The sequence below is a fragment of the Abramis brama genome (assembly GCF_963993115.1).
Source record: "Abramis brama genome assembly, chromosome: 12".
NCBI classification, from domain to species: Eukaryota; Metazoa; Chordata; class Actinopteri; order Cypriniformes; family Leuciscidae; genus Abramis; species Abramis brama.
The window spans coordinates 27,940,364-27,958,240 of record NC_139974.1 but is presented as its reverse complement, the minus strand read 5'-3'; the positions used below and the strand labels follow the sequence as shown (position 1 = coordinate 27,958,240).

The 17,877-nt window shown below is 38.3% G+C and overlaps 1 protein-coding gene across 1 annotated transcript in view; it reads right to left on the bottom strand.

The window, feature by feature from the left end:
* Positions 1 to 17,877, bottom strand: part of col28a1a (collagen, type XXVIII, alpha 1a) — a gene marked incomplete at its 5' end in the record, with an annotated part of 31,991 nt that overhangs the window by 8,066 nt on the left and 6,048 nt on the right. The window contains 27 exons of the mRNA XM_084131005.1: positions 32 to 586; positions 678 to 714; positions 802 to 837; positions 1,592 to 1,672; positions 1,773 to 1,841; positions 1,963 to 2,031; positions 2,114 to 2,182; positions 2,282 to 2,350; positions 2,462 to 2,530; positions 2,610 to 2,678; positions 2,913 to 2,981; positions 4,004 to 4,075; positions 5,580 to 5,648; positions 5,947 to 6,018; positions 6,127 to 6,195; positions 10,240 to 10,308; positions 10,428 to 10,496; positions 10,592 to 10,660; positions 12,777 to 12,845; positions 12,991 to 13,059; positions 13,728 to 13,796; positions 13,891 to 13,944; positions 15,550 to 15,594; positions 15,677 to 15,721; positions 15,954 to 15,980; positions 16,094 to 16,138; positions 16,484 to 16,537. Coding sequence (XP_083987131.1) covers positions 32 to 586; positions 678 to 714; positions 802 to 837; positions 1,592 to 1,672; positions 1,773 to 1,841; positions 1,963 to 2,031; positions 2,114 to 2,182; positions 2,282 to 2,350; positions 2,462 to 2,530; positions 2,610 to 2,678; positions 2,913 to 2,981; positions 4,004 to 4,075; positions 5,580 to 5,648; positions 5,947 to 6,018; positions 6,127 to 6,195; positions 10,240 to 10,308; positions 10,428 to 10,496; positions 10,592 to 10,660; positions 12,777 to 12,845; positions 12,991 to 13,059; positions 13,728 to 13,796; positions 13,891 to 13,944; positions 15,550 to 15,594; positions 15,677 to 15,721; positions 15,954 to 15,980; positions 16,094 to 16,138; positions 16,484 to 16,537 — 2,158 coding nt within the window. The remainder of the gene's footprint in view (positions 1 to 31; positions 587 to 677; positions 715 to 801; positions 838 to 1,591; positions 1,673 to 1,772; positions 1,842 to 1,962; positions 2,032 to 2,113; positions 2,183 to 2,281; positions 2,351 to 2,461; positions 2,531 to 2,609; positions 2,679 to 2,912; positions 2,982 to 4,003; positions 4,076 to 5,579; positions 5,649 to 5,946; positions 6,019 to 6,126; positions 6,196 to 10,239; positions 10,309 to 10,427; positions 10,497 to 10,591; positions 10,661 to 12,776; positions 12,846 to 12,990; positions 13,060 to 13,727; positions 13,797 to 13,890; positions 13,945 to 15,549; positions 15,595 to 15,676; positions 15,722 to 15,953; positions 15,981 to 16,093; positions 16,139 to 16,483; positions 16,538 to 17,877) is intronic.

Here is a 17,877-nt window from a genome sequence, read left to right as displayed (position 1 = left end):
CCATATTTAAAAGAAATATAGGAGTACGTACTGTGCAGTCTCATGAAGTCATCAGTTAAGTAGACATACTCTTCATCAGGATCAGATGCCAAAATGTTCATCTCCTTCTTAAACTCTGCATACTGGGAGTCACTTCTGTTCATTATACCAATCACGAAGATTTCAATCCCAGCATTGTGAGCCTCTTTTGCAGCGTCTTTCAGCCTCACTGCATCACGCTTGTCGGCATGACCATCCGTCAACACGACTGCAACCTTTCTTACGCCGGGCCGAGCTGCTTGAAAGAGCTGAGTGGCCCGCTGGACGGCGCTGCCCGTGAAGGTGCCCTCACCGAGGTACAGCATCCTGCGCACAGCAGTTTTGATGGCAGCCTGGTCAGACAGCTGATGTAGGCTCGCCACCACCACGTCAACATGACTGTACTGCACCACCCCAACACGCGTAGCTTCTCGGCTCACGGACACGCGATCGATCAGAGCGTTCACGAAGTCCTTCACGACCTCAAAGTTCTCCGGACCCACACTCTCTGAGCTGTCGATGATAAAGATCAGCTCCAGAGGACTCGTCCGGCATTTCACACCACATCCTGAGAGAAAACGCAAAAAAAGTAAGAGCCTCCACCTAACACAGATTAAACAACCTATATATAGTTTTGAGTGGTAGGGATGGTTACATACCACATATTTCCCGGATTATTCTGATCACTTCTTCTCTCTGCGGGGTGAAGTTCAATGTATGTTATTTATACAATATTTGTGAGTATCTGATGACAAAGTTTTAATGAAAAATGTTTTGACTCACAGATAGGCCAGGATCTCCCTTCTCTCCTGGTTGTCCCTATACAATTTAAGTTGAATTTTATTAGTAACAGGGTAATTTATGTATATTCTACATTATCTTGAAACATCTGCTTTAGGTAAATAGGAACTGAATTAAATCTGTTGCAGTTACATTAGAGTAAATGTCCGGTCACGTTTAAAGTTGTTTGGTGAATTTTAACGGATGAAATCCAGTCAGTTTAATCGAATTTTATGTGACGGTAAAATAATTCCCCAAGCAAATTTGGCAACGGATTCAAGTTCTTCACGCAGATTCGCAACAAAATGCTTCTTGGTTTGAAAGTGACATCTGTGTGAGTAGTGTTTCATACATCACAACAATATGGACTTTTTTGCTAATGTGACTGCACTTTAAGTCATGATAGTAAATAACTAACAAATGAAATATAGTTGCAAGCCGAAGACAAACTGTCTTGATTACTTGATCACTGTTTTTTGTACTTGTAATGCCTCCAGGACTAGAATTGAAATTTAGAAACCGTGTTGTAGAACTCCACTAGACTCTGTCTTGAGTCTGTATGGTCTTGCTATGGACTTGGGAGCATTTGGACTTGGTCATGACTCGAGCCCAAGTCCAGTCTTGAATACTACAACACTATAGATATGTTTTGTTGTCTGTGGTCTCAACCTTGACTCTGACTCAACCTTCACAGGTCTCAGCCTGGACTTAGACTCAAATTAGCTGGTCTCAACTACAAGGCTGCCCAGAAAACCATGATATGAGCCTTTGCTAACTGATAACTGGATATTACCTTGTTTCCTGATTGTCCAGGCACTCCATGTTCTCCTCTCTCTCCTTTTCTCCCACGCTCACCCACTAGGCCTCTGTCACCCTAAAACCATCAGACTTTGTTACATTGTCTTTTGAACAGTACTATATTATTAACCATACTGACATATAACACAATCAGTCAGTGTTTGCCTTTCTAGTACCTTCTCTCCTGGCAGGCCATCACCTGGAGGCCCTCTTGGACCAGGGGGCCCTTGAAACCCAGAGTTTCCCTGTGATGACAAAATGTTTATTTAGAGTTCTAAGCTTTTGTATGATAAAGTTATGTTTAGCTTTATGTCCTAGTTGATAGAGCTACTGTATTAATGAGGCCAGCAGGCCTTGGAGCCTTACCTTGGGACCCTGAATTCCCTCTCCTGGAGGGCCTGGAAGGCCTGGAGCACCAGGCTGGCCAACTGCACCCTATAAAAATCTCATAAGAATTAATCAACATAAAATGTGTATTGGCTCTACATACAGTATGTTTTAAGTAGTGATATTGAACCTTTGATCCCAGCAGTCCAATTCCTGGGGGTCCTGAAGGGCCAGTAGCTCCGGGTGAGCCCCTGTCTCCCTGAAAACAACATCACTTTAGCAAAAATGCTTACTTTGCTCACTTTCTGAAAGATCAAGTCAGCAATTGTTTATTTTAAAATTGCATAATGACCAATACCTTTGGGCCAGGAATTCCTTGTCCTTCAGGTCCAACTTCACCTGGCAGCCCAGGCAACCCTTGAGGCCCCTGAGAATATATCACATGTATAGATATTACTGCTTTTGTTTTCTGTGTTGTTCGTATCAAAGTCTTTTGTTTCTGTGTTGTTCGTATCAAGTCTTTGTCTCCTTCACGCACCCGTGGTCCGGGGTAACCCTCCCCCTTCATTCCTACTGGGCCCACTGGTCCTGGACTCCCTCTGTCACCCTGAAACATGCCAATGTAGATTTTATTAGTAAAAAAAAAAAACTCCTATTAAACTATGTAATATGTATTTGTCTATAACCTTAGGGCCTGTAGTCCCAACACCTGGCTCTCCAACAGGACCGGAGGGGCCTGCAGGTCCTGGCTCACCCTAACAATACACATGCAACCAACATAATGATGAAGATCATATACAGTACATACAATAGTGTATAACATTAGGTAAGAATGCAAATAGCCAACCTTGTTGGCAAAAGCTATTTTCACTAGCTCCGCCCACCTTTTCTCAGCTATTTACCTTTAGTACAAACAGGATATTACTTCTTTTTACACTTTGTGTACATACCGTCTATCTCTATTTGCACTTTGTGAGACATATACGTACCTTTGAACCAGGCAATCCTCGACCCGGAGGTCCAGGTAACCCCATCATACCTAAACTCCCTGGTTCTCCCTATAAATGAAAGGAAATATTTTATCAATACCATTTTTAAAAATGGTAATAGTGTACTGTATATAAGGCAATGTGATCAGTGAGCGATCATATTAGTTGTGTATAATTTATTAAGAGCTGGAGTGTTACTGCCATTGAATATCAAGAATATTCAAGAATATCAAGAAAGCATTGATGGAATATAATTATAGTTTAAAACAATAGATACTTTTGAAGAAAAAAAAGAGTTGTATTAACAATAGCTAGGACACATTTCTCAATACTTTTTCAAAACTCTTTACACAGTTGTCATAACCAACTTTCAACATGTCACAGCAGTTAATTTGACATTCAAAATGCACTAAAACGACAAAAACACTTCATTCATGTCTTAAATCAACTCATTCTTCCATAACACAAGCAAGGGTTGTCACCCAATAGACTTTGTCACACAATTACCTAAAAACCACTAACAACAGGTAGCATTATACAATGTTTTCTTTTGTAAAGTTTTGTTACCAAACAAGAATGACACTCTGCTTTTTTTTAGTATAGATGGTAATGAAATGACGCATATACTGCTGTTGTGCTCACTGTGTGAAGAGTTTTGAAAAGGTGACCTAAGTATTGAGAAATGTGTCCTAGTGATTGTAAAAATATATTACATTTTGTAGGTTTTGAAATAATAAATTAATTTAGACTGATGAGATAATATATTGAATCCAGCATGTCCTATATGAGAGTTGTTGCTTTGTGCCTATTTCCAACAACTTTTTAGTGACAAAGTCTAGGAAATACATTTTAGATTTGTAATGTATTTTATTAGTTTATGGATGAATATTCTCACTACCCAAGGCCGACTGTTAAATGATTGATTATGAGCAACCATAAAAGTGTACAACTAAACCCTAAAGACCTTTTATGAACTCCTTAAAAGTCATCTGATCATGAAATATGACATTCTAAACCTTGAAACATAACAACCTGGACATTAACCTCCACACTGCAAAATTAAATGTAAAGGTTAAATGTGTCCCACCCACCTTGGCCCCCGGGGGTCCCGCTGCTCCAGGGCTTCCTGGGAGACCCCGAGATCCTCTGTCACCTCTGTCCCCCTGTGGAGAGATTCATAAACACTATTTAGTGTGATTATGTGACAGTGACATTTTCCACTTCAATACATTCAAAGACAGTATTTGAGATTATTCAGCTTTTTGATCATTGACTAACTTTGAAATGGAGTTGAGTGGCATGATGTTATGCAGTTTTGTATAAACTCAAGCCTCATGAATACACATGTAAGATATTAAGATGTTATATTTTGCAAGAAAATGAAGGCTATTTTTAGGACTACGCATGTCTTAAAATAGGCATATTTTAAGACATTTGCTTTTGAGTTTTTTTGTAATTTTCATTTTTCAAGGTTGATGTTAAGACTATGTTGATTTGCATCATTATTGCTGTGACAGTAAAAATACAGTGTTTATTCAAATTTGCAAAAAGGCAGTAGAACAAATACTACCATACTAAAAAAATTAAGGAAAATGTAAAATAAAATTACAAAAATAATAATATTACAACATTACTTTATGTTTTTGAAAAAATGGCTTATGTTCACAAATATTGTATTTATTTGATCCAAAATACAGTAAAAACAGTAATATTTTTAAATAAGTTTACAATTTAAAATATCTGTTTTCTATTTGAATATAATTTTAAAATGTAATTTATTCCTGTGATGCAAACCTGAATTTTCAGCATCATTACTTCAATCTTCAGTGTCACATGATCCTTCAGAAATCATTCGAATATGCTGATTTGCTGCTCCAGAAACATTTATTATAATAGGCCTAATCAATACTGAAAACAGTTGTACTGTTTAATATTTTTGTGGAAACTGTGATACATTTTTTTTCATGATTCTTTGATGAATAGAAGGATCAAAAGAACAGCATTCATTTGAAAAAAATATTTTGTAGCATTATAAATGATTTTACTTTCACTTTTGATCTATTCAACACATCCCTTCTGAATAAAAGTATAAATTCCGTGACACTTTATTTTACAGTCATGTACTTACTGTAGTAAAAACAGTAAATTATGCATAATTACATGCAACTAACCTTAAACCAAACCTTAATTCTAGCCCTTATAGTAAGTACATGTTGTTAATGAATATGATTTAGTACTTAAATGTGTAGTTACATTGTAACAAGGACACCTTAAAATAGTGTAACAAAAAAGCTAAATCTTACTGACCCCAAACTTTTGAATTGTACTTTCTTTTGATAACAATGTGATATACAACCTGGACTTGGCTGGTTTTGTGAGACTCAGCCCTAAACTAAATTATCTATTCTAAACAGATATCTTTCCACCATTTGAAATGGTTACAACCTGTGTTTAACTACTTTATTGTTTGCAGAGAATGAAGAAAATGGCAGATGGCAAATGGCAGAAAATATATTATATTGTCTCCCAAAAAAGGGCAAATATTGACTCCTATACTCACTGAATGTATAACTCACTGTTTAACCATGAGAGATGCTTTTCAATTATAACTTAATCCATATAATTGTGGTAAGTAAGAAATATTTTTAGAAAGAAACGTTATTGTACCTTCTCACCGGGAATTCCTTTCCCAGGTGAGCCCTCTGGACCTCGTACACCAGGTAAACCCATCTCACCCTAACATAAATAAAGAAAAGACAGAAATGCCCAGGTGAGGATACAATATAGGAAAGCAATGCATGTGTGCTTTATTGAAGCTTTCCTGTATTTGCTATCAAAAAATAAGAATGTGTTATAGTCACAGTGGCCCCAAAAATATGCAGACATTTAAGCCACACCTTAAAACTTATGACTTTATATGACATTCTTTAATTATTAAGGGTAGCTTAAGTGACGATCCATTGGTTAATTTTTAAATGAAATAGTAACCATATTACAAGAAACCTGTGACCCAGGATGTTGTGTTTCACTGTACCTTTGGACCCACAGAGCCATCTTCACCTGGGATGCCAGGAATACCAGGTGCTCCATCTGGTCCTGGTTCACCCTAAAATCATGAAACAACTATATCACTATTACACAAAACAGATTCTATAATAATATTTTATTTTATAATATTTAATTTGGTTTTTGAGGACATTAAAATTGTACATACTTTTGGTCCTGGTTCTCCTATTCCTCTCTCACCTTGTGGGCCAGATTCTCCTGGAAAGCCTTGATCTCCCTGGGAACAAATTTATACAATCACAAACACTGATAATCACACAAACCATTAATGGAATAATTCATCCCAAATTGTTTATATTTCTATATAGCTTTAATGAATACTTATTTCAGTTTTAGTCATTTTAGTATTTACAGTGACATATTTACAGTAACGCATTTACAACAAATTTACAGTATTTCAGTTAGTTGCCAAAGCGATAATTTATAACTTCCATTTAGGGTTGCGCGATATGCTCCATTTTCATATCGTCCTATCGTCAGCCTGTGAGATCGGCGATACACGATATTATCGTGAGGGGGCGGGGCTTATTATTTGATTATTAACTTGCTTATTTACTCATCAATTTGCTTGTTTTTATTACTTCGTTTTAAATGAGAATCTTTTTTCTATTTTGCTAGCAAAGGTGGAGTGTTTATTAATAGGCTAAATCAGGTTATTTCCTGGTATAGTGAGGTAAAAAAAAGATCCTAATCATTCTTGTATCTGACTCGGAGTATTTCAACATGTCAGCGGGAAATTTACGGACACACATTATCCTCTCATGCCGTTACAGATATGCAGCATTTTGACTGTTTGACGAGATGCGAACACGTTTTAATTTCTTTATTCAAGAAAGAGTCGGAGTCTGCGATATATGTCCTCCTACCAGTGCTCTCTCTGTCTGGATGCACTTCACATGCGCACCGCACTTCAATAACGCAGGTGTTTTAAATGCCAGGAGAAATCAGAGGCAAAAATCTAAAAGTCGATCGGTTATACGCCGACTTAAACCTATGACTTGACTCTGATAAAGGAAAACGGGTTAATGCGTTTACATGACCACATGCATTGTCAGTTTATTCAGCATAATCGAGTTAATAACGTGCATGTAAACGCGCTCAATCCCTGAAAACGAAAGCAGAAACGGACTGAGCTTTCGCTGCATTAACGGCGCGTTCTCTCAGAGTCGACGGTGGATAACGGTAGGCTACAGCAACTATCTTAATTTACTGGCTGAATATTTCTCTTGTGGACTTACATTATTGACAGCGAAAAAATTAGAAGAATATTTCTTGTTAAACAAGTTTGAAGTTGCTTGATTTTCACAGATGGCAGAGTTTCACAGATGCTTCGTGAACTAAAGACTTTTATTAGGCCTAGGCGGCCTATATCATTTTATTGATATTATTATTATAATTAATATTTTGTAATTGTATTGTTTTTAGTGTTATTCGTGTCATTAAATATTTTGTTAATGTGCTATGGAAACAAAATAGGCCTACTGACGAACAACGATGCCGCGTCTTCATCTAGGCTCTGTATAAAAATTATAAAGCACTCTTGACAATTTGTGAATGGATCACCTTGCAATGAAATTTCGTTGTGGGATGTAGTTTTTGTTTTGTCTGTTTTAAAAACATTTTCTTTGAGGAGTCCTCATACGCGCGTGATATGGCGCAAGTGTGGTTATGTGGTGATGTCGTTATGAATTTAGGCAAGGCAAATATAATTGTAGTTCCTAATTAATTTAATAACTATACTAGCTTCATAATAATAATAATGATTTAATACATTAATGGAAAAACGAGCCAATTATCGTATTGATATCGTCAAAGGCATCTGCCATCGGCGATATCTCTGTCTATCGTCGATACACGATACTATCGTCTATCGGCACAACCCTACTTCCATTCCCTTTCATGGTCACTACGAGTTACGTCGTGACGACGAATGGGGTTTCACTTAGAAAGCCTCTCACCTTCGAGAATACAAAACGAGCCAATGGCAAGAAAATGCCATGGGTCTGCGGAATTTGCATAGCGTAACTCTGCCCCACCTCGTGGGTATTTAAGGAAGTATGCTGGCAACATGCAGTTATGTTTTCGCTTCGGAGCCAAGAGTTTTCTTCACTCCCACAAGCCATTCTGAATTATCTTCACTCTACGAGACGAGCGGCTCTCCAGTGTGTTGGTGCAAAGGCACGTTCTAGCGAGATCACATTGCCTGCTGCTGGTCTTTGCTGGAGTGATCTGCCGACAGTGTGTGTGTTTCTCCCTGGGCGCTTCAGCACTCTGCTGAGCTTTTTCCTCTCTCTAAAAGAGCTGCACGTGGCACGTCTTTTTCAAGTGAGTGTGGGTGTGTGATTCATCTGCCTAACGGTCACGAGCGCTGTTTGGCGTGTTGGGCTTAATCATGCTCGGCAGCACTCGTGGATGAGTCATGTTTTTTTTGCGGGAACATGGCCATCGCGATGTTTAGATCGAGACTCAATGATCTCCGTGTGGGTAGAGTCCCCTCTGCCACACCCCAATATATCTCTTCCTCGAGAGGGGATACTTTGGCTGGTGGCCAGGGTGATCTGAGGGTTACGGTGTGGCACAATAACTGACGAGTAATTCCTCGGGCCACGCCCCCCTCCACATCGCAAACCATGGCGCTTCCGTGTGTGCCTGGTTCCTCTCGGGGACCCAGTGTTTTCATTCGGGGCTCCGGCAGATGATGTCATGTCACTCACAGCATCACAAGGCGGGCTTGAATCCTCTGGAAATGAGGATTTGACTGCGTTGCCTCCCTCGAGAGTGCCAGCGTTAGCCGAGTCAGACCCTGAGCTGATGGCCATGCTTTCCCGGGCAGCTGAAAGCATCTGTTGGAGTGGCGCTGCCCTCCCCCGAGCGCTGCAGGCTGGACGATTGGTTTCTAGGTGCGGCGCGTGCGGCGCGTGCTGCACTACCAGTACTCGCCCCCAGTGCCTTTCTTCCCGGACGTGCATCAGGTTGCGAGAGTTCCCTTATGACTTATCGCTGGTCCTTCCCTGGCCAACACTGACAGAACGCGGGAACTCGACCACGCCCCCACACAGGGACGCTATGCCTCCCATGTCCGGGCTGGTCGATCCGCCGTGCACTGTACAGACCTCGCTCTACGGGCGACATTGGTACCTGCGTGATCCCTGGGCCAGGTGATGTCCACAAGTGTGGTCCAGGAATGGGCTCAGCCAGGTTGATGTGAGGGGGTCTGACAACTCGTTTTCTCAGCTCCCCCATGTCCCAGGCTGGGCTCTTCAGCGCTGTGGTTGAGGACTGCACCCAACAGTCTTCGACCCCCCAGAAGCAGACTGAGGCCCTTCTGCACCGACGGTCATCCATACAAGCGGTTCCTTAGTCTGCTTCATGCTGAGGCCGCCTCCCTGCGGCAGCACCGCCCGTCTCCGCCCCTTAGCCGGCAAAACGCCAGGCTAAGCAGCACTCCTGAGATGGGCAGCTTGAAGTTAGGGCTCAGTTCTTCTCAGGAGCTGGTAGCAGGACCACTCCTTCCCCCAGCGGAGGGCCGGGGGAAAATCTTTTTTCTAAGAACTGATGCCCCTTCCTCCGATCCCCAAGAGGCCGTGGATGGCAGTGTGCGACGCTCTGCCTTGCCACTCTTGTCCCCCTCTGTCGCCAGACCCCTGTCAGAGCAGACCCCCGTGGAACACTGGTCCTTCCCTGGCCTACATGTCAGGGCGCGGCTTATGACCGTGCCCCCACACCGGGACACTATGCCTCCCTTGTCCGGGCCAGTCATTCCGCTTCGCTGCCCCACCAAAGGTACATCTGTGGTTAGCATGACCCCACTGGTTCAGTTCTTGGGAGCCTGGCTAGAGCTTCCCAACCTGTCCCGCTGGGTCGCGAGAACCATCAGGCTCGGCTATGCGATTCATACGATCTCCTCCCCGCTTCCGGGGAGTCTGTTACACTATGGTGGGTGGCACCATGCTAATGCTGTGGGTGTGTGCCCCTGTCATGCGTGCAGAGGTCACTACCTTACTGGCGAAAGGTGCGATCGAGATTGTCCCTCCAGCCTATGAAATGAAGTCCGGATTCTAAGACCGGTGGGTTACCGCCAATCCTGGACCTGCGCACCTTGAACCGATCCCTTCACAGGCTTCCTGTTTTCCTCATGGGGACCAAAATATTACCCCACACGGAAAAGGATTTCCATCATTGTGGAATAATATAATGTAGGGTTTACCTGAACCACATACACACATAAACACACACACACACACACACACACACACTGCACCTTAGGGCCCACCATCCCCACTCCAGAGGGGCCTCTTGGTCCAGGTGGTCCAATGGGTCCCAGGTCTCCCTGCAGCCAGAGATACCACATCAAAAAGTATTTTCAAATTGAATGTTGTACTATGATTTCCTATAAAACAATGTAGGCATTTGGGTGCAGCCTATGGATAGATAAGAACTTTGCTTTACCTTTTCACCCTGGATCCCTACTCCTGGAAATCCCATCAGTCCAGGTAAACCCAGTTCCCCTGTGTTACCCTACAGAAGAGAGAAATGAGCAGTGTCTTATTGTTGGATCTGATTACACTCCACAACAGCATGTCATTTTTTAATTTTTTGATAATGTATTCTACCTTATCACCCTTGATGCTAAACCCAGGAGGTCCACGTACACCTTTAGGACCCTCAAATCCCCGGTCACCCTGAAAGCATCATTACATTATTCAGTACATAATTAGATGTCAATCAAATGAGCAGCGCATTTAGCATACTACCATTTTTACATAGCAAAAAGAGTACTTAAGGAAATGATACACTTTAAAGGAATATACCTGAGTGTCAGGCACGTGCACACATAGACATCAAAGGGGGCTTGAGCACCTGCCCTTTTTATTTCTGGAGAGAAAGTGCCCTTTTTTCTGGGGTGCTTATTTTTTATTTTTGAAAAATAATATATATTCCTGTTTGCGCACAGCTTCCCTGTCAAACAAATATATTTATTAAAGAATAGTATATCTAAATATTAGGTCAGGAGTTCTGAAGCGCTCCCTCTCTCTCAAATATCAAAATATTGATTTAAAAGGGAGTTTATTGATTTAAACCCGATTGTATTGCTTCCGCTAAAGAAAATAGTACGCTCCGTCTCTACGGTTAGAATCCTGTGAGTCCATAGCAATGCTCTGTTTATCATGGCAACGGTCTGTTATACTCCGCACAGCGGTCTGTTATCAAGAAATAACAGACCGCATTCTACATTGGAATTCAACCAAGCCATGTAATAAAATAAGTTAGTAATAAAATAAGCATATATCACCACCAGGTGATATGCTTTAGTTATTTTGTTTATCCTATTTACCTGCATTGCCCTGTCAATTAGATGCAAATGTGCGCATTTTAACTAGTTGACGCCTAATTTGCATACAGAACGTCCTCAGTTAATGACTTACATCAAGAGTCTTTCCCCCTGAAATTTAGAAATCTAAATTGGTGAATTTAGAAGAAATCTACAGATGCAAACAGATGGAGGATACACTCTAAAAAATGTAGTAAATTTGAGTAACTGCATCTGGTACATTAATAAATAAAACTGAGTAGAAATAAGTTAACATTAAACATTACAAATAACAATATTTATAAATTAACTTTTTATTTATGAGTAATTTAACTTTTTTTTATTTCCTCTAAACCTTTATAAAATAGTATTCCATACAACCACAAACACATACATGACATTGGCTTTTATTGAATTTTTACTCAATTATTTTGGTAAGTTTAATTCAAACAATCAAGTAAGATTTTATTAAGTTAATAAAGTTAAATATTTTCTGTAATATTTACTAAGCCACAGAATATTTTTTAGAGTGTAGTAGGTTTAAAACAAACTCCATCTAAATGTGGATTTTGAAGGTTTTATTTGATGATGAATGATGATGATACAGTCCTCCCTCAAATGTGAAACTAAGTCCAGAGTTGCGTTAATATATATACTTTTTTGTTTAAAAAAATAAATAAAAAAATACGTAATTATGAGAAGTGCCCTTTATTTCACTTGAGCCCCTGCCCCTCAAAATGTCTGTGCACGTCCCTGCTGAGTGTGTTAATGTATGTAATGTTTTCAGACACTTAATTACATGTTATTTTAAAATTAAATGAAAATGCATTATAGTTAAAATTTTTAATAAATGCAATTAGCTGAACTTTAGGGTGCTTTTTTGACCCACTTAAGTATGACTTAAATACATCTTTAAATGTAATTTCATATTTATTTCTATTGTAAATGAAATATGGTTAAAGTGTACTGAATGTACTGACAAGCTAAATAAATATGCTAAAATATTATGGTAAACTAAAATATACAAGTATTTAAATATATTTTTAATTACACACTTATAATGTTTAGTACATACTTTAAATGTAAGTATAAATGAAGTTGCAATTTAGTCTTAACTTTAAACTAAATATTGAATAAAAAACTTAACTAAATTACCAAATACTTAGTTGTTATAATATATAGCTATAGCTATAGTTCTTTAATATGTTAGTCAACACATCAAAATAAGTGCACTTCTTTAAAGCACGAAAAAAGATTATTAAAACATAATGATTAAAATTCAAATGTACTTAAAAAAATTGAATTTGACATTATTCACTTTTGAATCCATTTTTAAAAAGTGTGCTTAAATGTTTTAAGAAATAGTCATGAAAGTGTACTCTCTTTAGTGCACTTAAGTGGCTTGCCAGTTTTTTACTCATTTTTAAACAATTAAGCACACTTCTTTTTCACAAGGGGAGGAAGATGGAGTTTTTATTAATTCTTGCCTTTGGCCCTGGTAAACCTTCTCCTGGAAACCCTTGGTTGCCTTGAACTCCTTGAGGTCCTGGTTGGCCCTAACAAACAGATATTAAATATTAGTACATTATACTATACATACCCGGTGGATAAGATGCCCGATAGTTGCCTGTTACATAAAAACACATGACCAAGGATCTGTATCTCCCTCTAGTGGTGTTACTGCCGAATCACTTCACTTACAGGCATTCCTGGCTCCCCTATCCCAACAGGCCCGGTGGGCCCAGGTCTGCCTTGGCTACCTTTCTCCCCCTTACAAAACACAAAGAGTTTACATGGATATGATTCCATTATAATTATAATAAAAACTGCATACTGATACACTACTGTTCAAAAGTTTGTGGTCCGTACATTAATTTATTTAAGTCTCTTATGCTCACCATAGCTGTACAGTAAAAACAGTAATATAAAACTATATATATATACTTCTGTGATGCAAAGCTGAATTTTCAGCATAATTACTCCAGTCTTCAGCATCACATGATTCTTCATAAATCATTTTAATATGCTGTTTTGCTGCTCAAGGAACATTTCTTATTTTTAAGTTATATAAGTTATTGTGCTGCTTAATATTTTTTTTTTTTGTGGAAACCATGATACCATTTTTTTTTCAGGATTCTTTGAAAAATAGAAAGTTCAAAGAATACAATTTGTTTGAAATTAAATATTGTTGTGACAACGTAAAATCTTTGCTGTCACATTTGATAAAATTAATGTATCCTTGCTGGAAAAGTACTGAACCCAAACTAATGAATGGAAGTGTATATGAAAGAAAACAGTTCTGTGGTGTGACAATTGTCTTATCTCAATTATTCATAAAATACATAAACTGCATGCATGACATGTTGTCTAACCAGATATTAAATTATGTTTGGCATTATCTTGAAATCAAAACTAATAAACTAATCTGAAGCCATTACCTTTGCACCAGGAAACCCGACCCCTGGGTCCCCTGGAGGTCCGGAGGGTCCGCTAGGTCCTCGCTCACCCTGGGAAAGATGTCACTGTCATTCCATGATCCATATCATTTTCATGTTACCATTCATAATATCACATCATAATGGTGAGATGCAATATTCTTACTTTAGGTCCAACAGGGCCCTCAGGGCCAGAGTCACCAGGATTGCCACTCAGTCCCTAAAACAGATAGATATTCATGTATTAGTCTATTATTATATATTTTACTTCACACTAATCACATCTATGATCTATGAGCTAGTTGTACTGAAAGAGTGTGTCTATTTAAATATTGAAGGACTTTTACAGTGTACTGGACCTCTACCAAGGTATGCCATCAATTATAATGTGTTTTAACTAGACACATGACAGCCAGACACACCAGAGAATAGACTGTGTGGGAAACTGAAGCTCTCTAAATCTGAATCGGGTCAAAAAAACGGAGGCTACTGTCATCAAACCAAAACCACAAGGACAGAGATGGAAGTAGGCGGGCAGGAGATAGTAACCCCTGTCCCCATGCTAATCCAGAGGAACAAAGAAACCCGTCAAAGAGGAACAATGGCATGTAGGCCTGGATTCACTGCTTTAGCTATGTTACATTAGTGTAAGAACAGCACTTAATCCCTCAATCACATTCCATATGTGCAGGGAGAGGAGAGGCTATCTGACTGTGTAAGCAGGATCATTTCCTCACTGAGCTTAGGAGGTATGTTACTCTTCATTCATTACTGTAATTAAATAATAATTAATAATTTATTATTTTATTCAATAATTTAATTTAATAATAATTAAATTAAATAAAAACAAAAACAGCATATATTGTAAGAATCAAAGAAAAATATGGTAATATTTGATTCATTTATGCTGTTTATTTATGCATTTATGCTGTTATTTTTTTAATCAAAATATTTGATAAAATAGCAAATAGTGCATTTTTTGCATTAGGCACAGTATAATGACTTTTTATGAAAATAATATAAAATGCAACAAATTTTTATAATAAATCAGGGTAAATCCATGCATAAATAGATATATAGTTTGGTTTAAATATATAGTTTGGTTAAGTTTGGGATCGGTAAGATTTTTTAACAATTTTAAAATAACTCTTTTATGCTCACCAAGGCTGCATTTATTTGATCAAAAATACAGTAAAAACAGGAATATTGTGAAATATTATTACAATTTAAAATAACAGTTTTCTATTTGAATATATCTTAAAATGTAATTTATTCCTGTGATGTCAAAGCTGAATTTTCAGCATCATTAACCCAATCTTCAGTTTCACATGATCATTCAGAAATCATTCTAATATTCTGATTTACTACTCAAGAAACATGTATTATTATTATTATCAAGGTTGAAAACAGTTGTGTAATGTTTTTTCAGGATTCTTTGATGAATAGAAAGTTCAAAAGAACAGCATTTATCTGAAATAGAAAGCTTTTGTAAAATAATAATTGTTCGTACTTTTTTGATCAATTTAATGCATTCTTGCTGAATAAAAGTATTAATTTCTTTCCAAAAAAAACCCCAAAAAACATTCTAACTAACCACAAACTATTGAATGGTTCTGTATAATGATAATTTTTAAAGATAATTTTTTATTTATCAAAGAATCCAGAAAAAGAATTGTACACAACTGTTTTCAACACTGATAATAATAATAAATGTTTCTTGAGCAGCATATTAGAATGATTTCTAAAGGATCATGTGACAAAATGTTTTTAAATCTTACAAATCCCAACATTTTTAACACTATAAAAAGGGGATAAAAAAGGCAACCTGATCTCCTCTTTGTCCACGTGGTCCAGGAGCACCGTCCTGGCCCTGTGGGAATGAAGGACAGGATCATCATGACAGATTGTGGGCCGCAGACCACAGATCAAGAGAATCATTTACTAAAACGTACTTGATCTCCTTTCACCCCTGGGGTGCCACATTCTCCTTTCCCCCCCTATATGGAGAGAGAGTGAAAGTTAATTTAATTGTCCTGTGTCTAATATCATCTATAACGCTTCATCCTCAGGCTGTCTTCTGTGACATAGTCTCCTGATGTTTTGAAAGCATCAGTCAGGATTAAACAGCTTTCATCATTTACTGACAAGCAGAATCATGTTGTGCAGTACAGTACAGTACTTCATGTTGTACAGTAAAATTACTGAAGTCATTAAGTCAAATATACTAGCCTTTTCTCCTCTTGGTCCTGGTCTTCCCTGTAACAAAAGAAGAGACTTTATCGGTCAGAAATCAACCAATGAACATGCAAAAAAATATTTATGCTAATATAATAAAAATATATACATAATAATATATGAGGATATAGTACCCTTATACCCTCTAATCCTGGACGTCCATTTAAACCTCCTTCTCCCTATGAATAAAAAGAGAAAACCCTAAAATCAGATTTGAGAACAATTCTTTACATGTTCTGAAGAAAATACAAGTGGCTTTTGCCTGTGCACAACTCGCTTCCACAATTCTAGGGTGAAGTGGGTGGTCGCCAGGGTGTTGCTATGTTCTGGCTGGTTGCTAGGTGATAGTTTACTAGCTCAATTCAAAACAGCCCATACTTGATTCTGGTCTGTACATACGTATCAGCTCTATCTTTTAACGTAATATATTTACATATAAAATAATTTTCCAATCAAAAATCAGAACTCTGATTATCTTAGCAAAAAAAAAAATAACACAGAATTTGTATTAAAATGAGACTTACTTTAGATCCTTTAGGACCAGGAGGCCCATCAACTCCTAGATCGCCTGGTTTACCCTAATATTTACAAGAAGTTATAGAATGAGCAGGCAAAATAACTTCAATCATACATTTTAAATAACATGGTTGGATAAAATTTCCTTTGTGTAATTGAACAATATTTCTGTCATGACAACTCTCGGGAGAGTGGTATGGTAATAGAGATTGGCATGGTAATGGATATGGCAATGTTAATGTATTTGGTCTTGGCGGAATAGAGCAGAGCAAGTACAGAGACTGGCTACTGCCAATACATTCACAGACATTGCTGTGAGCAATGCAACTGGATTTGCATTGCTCAACTGGATTTGCTAATTAGTGGATATGGGCACAGTTTTTCAGCCAGGAGATAGAACTAATTAATGAAATCAGCTGGCTGAGTTCATGGGTGGAATAAACATATGGCAGGACTTTTACTTTCTGACCCCTGGACTTTACACCTCTGGAACTAGGTATTTACTGACAAGTGAAAGCTTTCCCATTACGTTCTATGTGAGTCAGTGGATTTGACCTCCACATAAATTCTACATAGATTTATGAGAATGATCAAGTGTTGATGCAAAACTTTTTGTTTGTTTATCTCTGCATAATTCCATTGGCCCCACTGTTCAGAAAGTTTAATCTGGATCAGATTTATGTAGATTTGGAATCAAAAGGTAGAAGAGTCGATGTCGGGTCACTTGAAGTGTTTTATTTGAAGGTAAAGTAAACAACAAACAAGCATGCCCTTTCATTTTCAATTTCCTTTAAACAATAAGACATTTACTGTGCCATTAAAGGGACATGGTGATGGAAAAAATATGTAAAATGGGTGACATTTTAATGCTTTTGAGTTCTTTTGCAAAAGTTTTGCGTTCTTCCAACAAACTTTGTGTTAATTTGCAAAGAACTCAAGTTTTGAGAGTGAAGTGAATGCAAAGTGTCTTGGGGGAAAGCAAAAAAACACAAACTGACAATTTGCTCCAGATCAAAACCAATATTGTATATTGTGATCTAATCCAATTTCAGAATCCTTTTTTCTTTTGAACGACCCATTTTCAAGGTTTGAGCCAACCTAATAGCCGAAATCTGATTAGATTACTTTTGGACAACTAGGCCCTGGTCTTGATCTTAACCCTCCCTGTGAAGCGTACACATATTTGAAAGCACATGGGGGTCCTCTTGAATGCTCCAGCACCTGCTACACTTGCAGTGTGGGAAACACTTCCTACGCTTTCATGTACCGCCTCTCTGATCGCCCTGAATCCACCTGCTCTGGCTGTAAACCAGGGCTTTCAGACTCAGAGCGATGGAGTTAACCGCCTCACATTGTCAGATCAAACACAGCTCAGAGAGAGGATTATTGCTGTTTAACAATT